This window comes from Myodes glareolus, chromosome 24 (assembly GCF_982192425.1).
Source record: "Myodes glareolus chromosome 24, mMyoGla1.1, whole genome shotgun sequence".
Classification (NCBI taxonomy): Eukaryota; Metazoa; Chordata; class Mammalia; order Rodentia; family Cricetidae; genus Myodes; species Myodes glareolus.
In genome coordinates, this window is record NC_142049.1 from 10,220,700 (window position 1) to 10,232,369 (window position 11,670).

The following is an 11,670-nucleotide window of genomic DNA, read 5'->3' on the forward strand; positions in this document are numbered from 1 at the left end:
TTTTTTTTTTATTTTAAGGCTTTAAACATTTTTTTCAAACCTGCATATATTTTTAACACACTGTAAACCATTTAGAGTTTTTTTTTTTACTCTTTGAATCTCTCTTTACTGTATATCTCTCTTTTTCTGACCACATGGGTCTTTAATTTGCTAAGAAATATGGAGAAGACAACATTCAAAAGCTCCTATGGCATTTCAAGGTCCTTGCCAGGAAGCAAGCTGCAACAATATATCCATAGTCCAGACTGCCTGCTTGAAAGAGTCAGAGTTTTCCCTGGCAGGACGGCCCAGAAAGCCGACATTTTAAAACAGTGCAGCTTTTTTCCTGCTACGGCTGAAAACTGAAATGCTTTACTCTAGTCTTTCCCAAGCTTTCTCAGGCTTTCTGTGGATGCAGTTATCCACGTGGGTGCCATTCTGTAACATGATGGGTTAGCTTGTTTGGGTTTTTGTCCTGCCCGGCCCCCCAGCTGTTTAGTCCCAGAGAAAAATCATACACAGATCTCTGTAAGTTTTAAAGCTGATTGGCCTGTTAGGTCAGGCTTCTTACTGGCTGACTCTCACATCTTGATTAACCCATTTTTCTGATCTATGTTAGCCATGCGGCTCAGTACCTTTTTCAGTGGGGCAGCTCACATCCTGCTGCTTCGGTGATCTGGGCAGGAGTCGGAGGAATCAACTTCCTCCTCCCAGAATTCTCCTGCTCTCCTTGCATCATTTCTACTTCCTGTCTGGTTTTCCCACCTACACCTCCTGCCTGGCCAATCAGCATTTATTTAAAACATGATTGACAGAATACAGACAATTCTCCCTCACCAGGCTCCAAAGCTACACAGAGAATCAATATATTGAGAAACAAACAAACAAAAAAGAAATGTTTTGAGTCCCATTTACTACAGCAATAGAGCCCACGTTTTCCTTATGTAGCCTCATGAGTCAAGTCTCCATCATTTCATTTTTCTAGAAATTATGACCTATGAAGATTCCCCCCAAACTGTCCCAATTGATTTCTGCATTCTTGGAATCTATATTCTCCCACAATCCTCCTGTAAATATATTCTCAAATATTAAGAAACACATTATCAGATTAATCATAGCAAGAAAGCCAAACTTTAACCAATATTTTATTCCAGTGTTCTGCTAGTTACATTTCATGCCATTACAACAAAATATTTAAAAACAACAATTAAATTAAAGTATTTCTAAACTATTTTGTATTGTTATTTACTCATACAGTCATATTGGAGAAATGAGGTTTGGCAGATTCATGAGACAGACAGTCGAAAATCTTCTGTGGTTAAGAAGCAGGGAGAGATGAGTTCTCTCACCCTACTTACTCACACATTTGGATTATTACTGAACCCTACATCAAAGAATGGAGTCTCACAATAAATGGATGAGTCTTCACATCTCAGTGAAAAATCTATGAAAATGTTTGTGTCTGAGGTGGTTCTATAGCTTCTAAGTCACAAGTCCAGAAGACCATTCACACAATTCTTACTACATTTCTATCTTACTAATTTTGATTCTGATGGACTAGGAAAAAACTATGATATTAATGTTGCTGCACAAAGGAAAGAGTGGATCTCAACCCATTTATAGTATAAAATGTATGTCTTTACTTATGTGTTTATTTATTTATCTTTATTTATATTTTGTTGCAGTTGTCACAACTTAATCTGGTTTACAAATGCTTCCACTGAACATCACAATATGTACCTTGTACATATTTAGTAGATAAGTAAAAATAAAAAAATCAATTAATGAATAAATAAATAAATAAAATTAGCTATGTTCTTCAAATGCAATTTTATCTGCAATATATAGTAAACACTTCTAGAAAGGCTGGCCATTTGATAGCATACTCTTTAATAAAAATAATGTTAAAAGGACTTGTGATGACTTATGATATATATATATAGGCATGTGTGTGTGCATTTCTCAACCTAAGGACCCCAACCCTAGTCTCCATCTTCAGATGTTTTGATCAACTAGACCAGGGCAAAACAGGATATCTGTGGGTGGCAGAAACAGTCTTGAGAAAAACAATCAGTACTTTGTATATTGAAACCCAAGGGAGTAGAAACTGGCTGAAACTAGCTTAATTTAGACTTGTTTTGTAGACTTGTTTTTGTAGACTTGTTTTGTCCTGATGTTGATCCAACCCATATGTTAATTTAATTTGAGTTGACCAATAATGTTGTTGTTGCTATGCTTCCCCATTTTGTAACCCTGAGACCCTATAAATACTGGCTGGAAAAATACAAAGGGGGCTCAGTCTCACTGGAAATTAGGGTCTTTCACAACTATCGTTCAAAAAGCTTTAATGTACACTAGAAAGTCATTAAAACAGATAATTAAAAATTTGTGAGATTAGTACAATGAGAGTCTACAGAATGTTGAGTCCTAAAAAGCAAAATCTTCAGCATTGCAGTAGAAATCCCCAAGTTTCAGGAATCATTTCTAAAGGAGTTTAAAGAAGTAAGGGCTGGATGTGGAGGATGACTACCATATTTTCTAGACAAAGAAAGATAGCTGGCCATATGAACTCATAGTGGTTGTGACAGCATTCTCACACCCTTTTTAATCTCAACCCAGACCAATTTTCAGCAAGGAAAGAGGAGCTGAAAGCAAAATACTATATCTAAAAGAGGAGGGTTTCCAATTCTTAGCTCTTGTGAAAGAGGGCATCAGTGTTTTCAGAGTGTTTAGTACCCTGTCATATAAGCCCTTTCTAATGGCAGATCATAAACAAGAAGATTAGTGCAGTACATATGAGCCTGGAAGAGTTATATAAAAACAAAAAACCTTTGATTGGATATCAAAATCAATAGTTATTGGATGAATTGGAACATGAAAATGGTAAAAAAATTATTGTATGAAAATCTAAACTCTTAGGGATGTAATGAAAATGTAATAAATAAAAGTATATCATAAAAGCATAGGATGGTAAAACATCCTTTATAAACTGCACATTCCTGGAAAGGAAATAAAATTAATAAATCTTGGTTTATTTTATCTGTACTCTTTATGGGATTACTAAAACCCTAGATAAGAAAAATGTTTTGAATATCTAATTCCACATCTGAACAACTATTACTATTGTTCCTTAATATTATTTGGTTTTCATATAATTTTATTTATATAATAAACTTTTCACAAGTTTATTATATAAATAAATATACAGGCCTGGGAGAAAAGTCAAGTAAAGAAAGAAAGTTAGTGGCTGTTTCGTATTATGTAAGACATTTTACTGAGGAAGAGTAACTCTCAAAGATTTAAGCTGAGATACTGAATTTTCTAACTCATCAATATTAGCAAAGACTTAAGTATGAGTACAAAAATATTTAAGGCGCTCATAAATTTTGCTGTTGATATTCAAAATCATCTTTTGCTCTAAAATATTTTAATTCTAAATTTAGAGTGTTTTCAAACTTAAAATTATAAGAATATTAATGATTTCTATCAATTAATTCTTATCTAGATCCCCCATCTTCACATACTTTTCCAAATTTCAGACACCATAAATAACAAAATTTATTATTAATCTAAAAATCTGCCTAGTTTCTTTCCATGTTTATACCCTTTCATGAATAACATTAAGTTTAATTCTTCCCATTCTGTCTTCTAGAATTGAATGATATATGAAGGGGTCAGATTTGGTGTAAAGTAGCCATGTTCCATTTGTCTTTTGTAATGTGAAATTATTCAGTGGTTCTTCAGTGCAGATATCCCATTCAGGGCATTGGTAATATTGAAGAACATAAGTTAGTTTAATTATTTAAGGATATATTCCTTCACTTGTGATTATTTGCACATTATTCATGATTGTGTCTATGTTTCTATTCCTGGTCCATATGTTATAGAAGAGTCATCATCACAAGAACTTCACATTAGCTTCTTTTAACTATTTTAGTAGGTCCTGAAACACTATGGAGTGAAAGTGTACTTGTAAAAGCTTATCACCACCTGTAGATGAAAAAAAAGGAAGAGATAAATAAGTGAATAAGTACAAGGGAGGTAGGGGGTCACAAAGCAAATAAAATCACATTTGCATATGAACAAGTTATCATGAAAAGCTAACAAAAGAAAATTATATCTCAAGGTTTAACTTAACCTTGACTGTTGCTATTCACCCATCAATTTGATAAGGGTTACAGCTAATTCATGTAATGAGTTCACTCAGACTTTATAATATAAATATTGCTTAAGGTTTGCTTATAAATTATCACAGGCTCATATGTTTTCAGTCTTTTTCTTTAGATGATCAAGTTGTTTTTATGAGGAGTTAGAATTATAAAAAAGGGAGGTATAGCCTTTGGATAGATAAAAGAACGGAAATTTCCAGAGGCTTAAGGCCTAGCTATTTTTCAAGTTTAGTCAGTTTCATGGTCATCCAGCATGTAAAGAGAGGTATTGTCCAATTCTCCCCAAATTGAACAAGTCTCTTTAGATTTCAGACCTTTCCTGACATGTTGGAATAGTACCTTCTGCAACCAGAAGCCAAACTGAATCCTACCTGCCGTAAGTAATTGCTGGCAAATATTGTACCAGAGTCACAAAATGACTAATGATATGAAATTATCACAGGCTTCATTTTACCATCTCTTTGTTTGTCATCCTTCATTTATGGAATCCCTAGATAAAGGAAAGATCAAACATGTTCTCACTTGAACAAGCAAGAATTCATACCAAAATTTTCAAATTTCTATGATCACATCATATGTTTAAGAATCCTCCATATTCTCTTTCAGCATTATTGGACATATAGCCAAGGATTCCGACACTTACAACAAAGTTCATAGGCAGCATCATTTGTAATTGAAACAACCTAGATTCCCCTCCCCCCAACTGAAGAGTAGGTAAAGAAAATGTGTTACACTTACACAGGGGAGTACTACTCAGTGTTGAAATACAATGCCGTCTTGAAATATGTTTGGAATTGGATGGAAATAGAAAAAAAATCCTTAATGAGAATATCCAGACAGAAAGACAAACACAGTATGTGCTTCCTTGCAAGTGGATATGAGACATAGAGCAGAGGGTAAACAGCCTACAGTCCATAATTCCAGAGAAGACAGAAAATGAGGAGAACCCCATGAGAGACATACAAGGAATCCTCTGTGAAGTGTAAGTAAAGAAGATCTCTTTAGTAATGTGGCAGCATGGAGGGTCTAGATAGGGTGGTAGTGGAGTGGCGAGGAAAGGGTTGTGGGGAAGAGAACATGAGGTAATGGGAATATCAAGTTGGGAGAAGGAGAGAGAGAGAGAGAGAGAGAGAGAGAGAGAGAGAGAGAGAGAGAGAGAGAGAGAGAGAACAAAAAAGAGATACCTTGAAAGAGGGAGCCATTGTGGGCTTAGCAATACACCAGGCACTAGAAAAATTCCCATGAATGCACAAGTGGAGCTAATAATCTATGCACTAGCGGAGAAGGTATCTAAAATCATCTTCACCTGTAGTCCAGTTTGCTGACTCCCTTAATTGCCATCATAGAACATCTATCTAATATCTGAGGGAAGCAGATACGGACATCCACAGCTAAGAACCAAGTCAAACGTCGGGAGTCCAGCCACAAAGTGTGAGCAGTGATATTATGAGAAAAGTGACCAAGACCATGTTGGGGAATCCATAGTATCATCTGACCCAAGCTAGTAGGATGAGTATCTGGGAAAACTGAAGAAGTCTTTCTGAATATGGTGACAGTTGTTTGATTTGGGTAGATTGTTGCACAACAAACAGTGGAATGAGAATTAATCCTGAGAGCCAGAACTGGTTCTTAAGTTCCAATTTCCTATGCAGGAAAACCTAGGTCAACCTAGATATTGTGTGGGGCATTTTGTCCTGCTTTAAGTGATGTGACAGACTTTGTTTACTCCTCATGGGAAGTCTCACTCTCTCTGAGGAGTGGATGGGAGGTAGAGTGGTGAGATAAAGGGTTTACCAGTAGGATGTTAGGGGGTGTGAACTGGGATTAGCACATAAAATAAGATGCTTTAAAAAATCAAATAAAAGGAAGTACATTCTTAAAGAAATTTCTTAATAAAAAATCCTCTACATAACAAAGAAGACTTCTTTATATTTCTTGTTCCTCTTATATAGTGTCTGCACCAAAGGAACTTGCCTAAATGTTATATGTATTGTTTATATTTTATCTTTCATGTGGTTATGTGTTTCATGGAGGCATTTCAATTAAGTTAATTCACATCAATTTTAGCTTACATTTTGTTGTAAACCTATGAGGAAACGTTTTTTTTACAAAGTAGAAAACCATGTTTCTTCAAAGTAAAAGATATGTAAAAGTATCATGAACAAGACATGCATGAATTCAATGTAGTACTCACAGCTAGAGCAGTTTAAGGGGGCCATGTTGATATCCGAAGTATCCCACGATGCCATGCCTTATTGGCGGCCTGAGCAGGATCTTGGACAAAGATGGCATGCTCTTCCAGGCTGTGTCAAGGATCATGTTGGAGTCCAGAGGCCTAAAGAGGCTAAGAACTGCATTGATGTCCTTGGCCCATGTTCCCAAAAACGGCCTCGTTTATGCCCAGGGTTTGTGCCATAGTCAGTGACACATTGGTGTCTCAGGACTATGTCACTCTCAGGGTTAGTTCAATTGGATTTCCCAGTGCTGCCAAGAGGTGTCATAGTATTTTCCAGACCAGGGTTGCCAACAAGGACGTCCCGGTCCATGACCCTTCCCCAGTCAGATTGGGTGTTCATACCTGTAGCTCCTGAGTCTTTTGAAGAAAATGCCAATGTCAGGCATCACAGCTGCCATTTGAGGTTATGTTGGTGTCCGTGGGCCAGGCTGGCTTAGAGACCAGGCTGATCTAAGAACTCTGTACTGCCACTTGAGGCCATACTGACATCCATGTTCCAGACTGATGCCTTAACCATATCTGGTTCCATGGTCCTACTACAGTCAAGCTCAGTATGGATTTCTTTGGCCTGTCTTGTCACTAAATACCACATAGATGCCTGGGGTCTGGGCAAGAATCTGTGAACATTGGGCATCTAAAGTCCATGTGTCCATTAAGGACATGCTGATATGAATGGCCTTCACTGTCATGCAGGGCCATGGTGTCATCCATGCCTGAACTGCTGTCAAATAGACCTGTAGCACCCAGGGTCTGAGTTGATGTCAATGACTCTAGTTATTACAAAGGATCATGCAGATGATTGTGGTCCACCAGCTACCTGAGACCATGTATGTATCCAAGGACCAGGCTGCTGCATGGGCAATACTGATCTGTGTGTCTGGTGGTTCCATCTGTGGTCACAGAGACATTAATCAGGTGACATCACATAGGGCCTTGTCATGCCTGAGGCACTTGCTGTGGCAGTGGTCTGAGGTATCTCTATAGTTCCTGCTACCAGTGATGGCTCTGAAGATGCTCAGGGTCTGAAGATCATGTTGGTGCCTGAAGGTCTCACTGTTACAGGTTTGTATTGTTCCGAGTGGTCGGTGATGATGTCAGGTCATTGAGGCATTTGGCTGCTGCCAAGAGTCATGTCAGCTTTCAAGTTCCTGCATCTAGGATTAGTGATGATGTCTGTGGCCCATTTTAGCACAGGGGATCATCAAGACCATGCTGTACCGAGCCAGTCCAGCCATTTATTAGCCCTGGAATTCCTGACCCTGGCCCTCTTTGAATAATCCAACAGGAGAACTTACCTTCCCACTCAGGGGAGAGCTTGCTGCTCACACTAAGATGGTTCTATTCCTAACCACAGACATTCACCTCACCTGGACAGCACACTAGATTTGACCCTTTGGTCAAGGATGCAGGTGACCAGAACCTAAGGTTGTTAGAGCAGAAGAGCTGACTCGACCTCCCCAAGAGCAACTGGGAAAAAGGTTACTCTACCTTGCTGGGACAAAACAAAAAAACTGGCCCTTGGAATGTGCATGTGGGTGCCCTGGATCTGAGAGCCTGAGAGCAGGAAAGCAGGTACCAATCCTTGCTAAAGGTTGAGTTGAGTGAGCTAGAATGACTGAAATGGAAAACTTTCCTGGGTTGTGACAGGAGGAAAAGCTGGCAGACTGACCACCCTAGCACCCACTCAGGCACAGAACCAAGGCTTTGAGTTGACCCACCCCAACATCAAGCAAATGTATGAACTGTTAGAACATCGGAAGGGTCAAAACAGCAGAATCTCCATAATTTAGGAAAACAGGATATACAAGTCAGAATCCACTCTCAGTGGTGTAGCAGAAAGCATTGGCAGACCAATGACTCATGGTACTGAACACTGGCAAGTCAAGATAGATTTAAGGGAAAACTACATGACTTAAGGGGACACACTACAGTGTTCATGACAAGAGTCCTTTCCCCCCCTTTTTTTGTCTTGTCTTGCTTTATTTCTTTATGTTTCATGTGGGTTCAAAGTACATGATGTGAAATCCACAAAGAATCAGTAAAATTGCAAAAAGAAATGTAGTTTATAAATGGTCACTATTGTCTCAGTTTACGCAGTAGAACTTTTATAGATTTAATATTTTACAGATTTTTTTATCTGTATTATTTCTGCATGTGTAAATATACATGTGGTTTCCTCTTATGTAGTTTATTACTCTCTCATGTGTCTAACCCTGTGTTCATTTACTTAATGCTTGAAGAACACCACTAGATATCAATCATCAGGGAAACTCCCTGCAATTTTCCCTTATACCACATCTGAAAAATAGTCCTTAATGTATTATTGTTATTGCTGTGTGTATTTAAACAACAATAATTTTTAAATAGAACAAATGAATTTGAGATAAATTCAGGGATGACAAGAAATGAGTCGTAGAGAAGAGAGAATGTAGAGGGTGTGAAAACAATACAGTATACAAGTAGGAAATTTTAGAAAATTAAATAAATGTGAAGAAAATAAATCTGAAAAAAATTCTTTGTCTTGATGTATTTTCTTTGATGGTTTAAAACCTCTGAGTTTAACACTGAGGACTTTGAGATTTAATAATTTTTGGAAATAGAGATGAGTAAGCAAGTTTATTTAAGAAATGAAAGTATGTCAGGAATGAACAAATAACAGAATCAGGGATATTGCAAGTGAGAGGCATGCTTTCAAAGGGGAGTTTGTTTATTTTGTGTGTTGGCAGATGTGAATTAAGGGTATATAAAGTGAATCAGGTATAGCTGACTCTCATTTTACTCTAAACCAGGTTCTGAATTTGCTCTGAATTTGAGAGAGGAAAAGTAATGTACAAATAGAGATTGAAATCATGATTTGGTGGAAATGGTCTAACTTTCCCATAATTTGTGCTTACTACTTGAGTTCTAAAAGTATAAGGTGATATTCCAATCGTTTCATAGGCTTCAATGACCTACATATTGCTTGGAATTTAGTATTTGGGGATATAATCATCAGAGTAGATTGCAGAACTTTGGATTCCGTTATTCTGGATTCTGAATGATTGAGAAGAATAGTTGGATTTTTCTATCAAAAATGAGATAGGATAATGAGAGAGCTTAACACTGACCTGATCCACACATGGTTTCCAGCTAGTAATGTTTTGTCAATCTGACTACAGAATATCATTAATGTAATTGGAAGTGAGAACATTGTTGAAAATGAGTAGACATCTTAATTTCTTTTTATACACTAAGTTCATTTTTTAAAAAAAAACAGACTCTCCAGAAGATAAAGAACAATGAAAAGCAATCTTTCCCAACAGAAACACTAGTGAAAAAAATCAGTCATAATCAAATGAATTCTGCTATAGTTATAATAGTTTCCACTACAGCTTCACAGTCTCCAATAGAAAGCATTTACCTTCACAGAAGAAGAAATAAATACTTCCTCAATTGCAGACATTAGACTAAAGGACACATATAGATTACAATGGTTAAGAATACCTAGTATCTTTCTATAAATATTCTGTACAGTTATTCTGATGGTACATTATAAACTAGGATAAATATCAAGAAAGACACTGTGCTCAATTTTCTGCTTTCTCTGCTATTATAATGATTCACAACAAGTTAGAATCTCACAGAAACCAAGTATGAATCTTTCTTGAGAGTTAATTTGCCTTCCATGATATGGACACATTTAACCATTGTTGTGTTCATCTTCTGCATATAAAATATGATAAAAGAGCTACAAAGTGATTGTAGATATTTATTAGTTTCTTTCAAAAGATGGGGCTGGAGAGATGGCTCAGAGGTTAAGAGCATTGCCTGTTCTTCCAAAGGTCCTGAGTTCAATTCCCAGCAACCACATGGTGGCTCAAACCATCTGTAAAGGGATCTGGTGCCCTCTTCTGGCCTGCAGGCATACACACAGGTAGAATATTGTACACATAATAAATAAATAAATATTTATAAAAAGATAAAAATCTTAAAACTTTGGTTGGAGAGAATGCTTCAACCACTAAAGGCTAGGCTCACAACCAAAAGAGATCTTAACTGTTCCTGAAAACTGTAATGAATTTTGTCACTCTCAAATCACTTGACATGTTAAGTGTAATAAGTCCCTTGAGTAGAAATTTTGAAGTAGCCTTTTCAGAGCACTATGAACCTCAGTGTTTCTCAGGGTGTAGATCACTGGATTAAGTGCTGGAGACAGCACAGGGTACAGCACAGAAAATAACCTGTCTGTAACTGATGTGGTATTTGAGGGTGGCTTCAGATAGACAAAGCAAGCAGTAGCAATGAAAACAGTAAAAACAATGAGGTGAGGTACACATGTGACAAATGCTTTGGTCTGGCCTTTAGCAGTAGGCATCTTCAGTACAGTGGAGAAAATGTAAAAGTAAGAGATCACAACACAGAAGATACAAGAGACACCTAGACACAGAGCAATCCCAATACTTGTGTAAATGGCTACAAGTGAGTCAGAGCAGGATATCCTTAATAAAGAAGGAACATCACAGAAAATCTCTGGAATTACATTAGAACCACAGAAAGGCATGGAAAATATGAGAGTTGTATATATGGCTGCAAAGAATATCGCAATGACCCAAGGTACACCCATCAGCAGCATACAGTTGATACTACTCATAACAATGTCATAATGCAAGGGAATACAGACAGAAACATAGCGGTCAAAGGACATGGCAGTTAGGAGAAATAATTCTTCTGCTCCAAAAGAGGCCATGAAAAATAATTGACATGCACATCCAACAGTAGAAATGGAATTGTTGTGAGTTAGGCTACTGATAAAGAAATTTGGGATTGGGACGGACACTAGAAAGACATCCACCAGAGACAAGTTCTTCAGGAAGAAGTACATGGGTGATTGGAGTTTCTGATCCAGGGTGATGAGAGTGATGATGAGCAAGTTACTCATTAGGATCACTACATATATTAACAGAAAGGACACTCCAGAGAGAGTCTGTAGTTCAGGGATGTCAGAGAGCCCCATAAGGATGAATTCAGTTACTGCTGTGATATTGGGCATAATATATGCTTGCAAAGCCTGTCAGATGAAGAAAAATAAATAGATATTGTCAAAGCCCTGCACAAACATGCACATATACACACATACATATATGTATGTGCATGTATGTACATACACACACACACACACACATGAACACAGTGGGAAAGAGTAAAGACACTATCTAAATAGCTTCAACATTTTAATAAAACTTTCATTTCATCTTCCCTTAATCTCTTAACCTTATTCCATCCCTCCTATATTGTTATGTATGTTCT

At 37.2% G+C, this 11,670-nt stretch overlaps 1 protein-coding gene across 1 annotated transcript; it reads right to left on the reverse strand.

Annotated features, from left to right (window-relative positions):
- Positions 1-10,453: 10,453 nt before the first annotated feature.
- LOC125401115 (olfactory receptor 14A2-like) lies at positions 10,454-11,413 on the reverse strand. Its single transcript, XM_048435341.1, has one exon. It carries the CDS (start codon positions 11,411-11,413, stop codon positions 10,454-10,456), a length of 960 nt encoding a protein of 319 aa, XP_048291298.1.
- Positions 11,414-11,670: the final 257 nt, after the last annotated feature.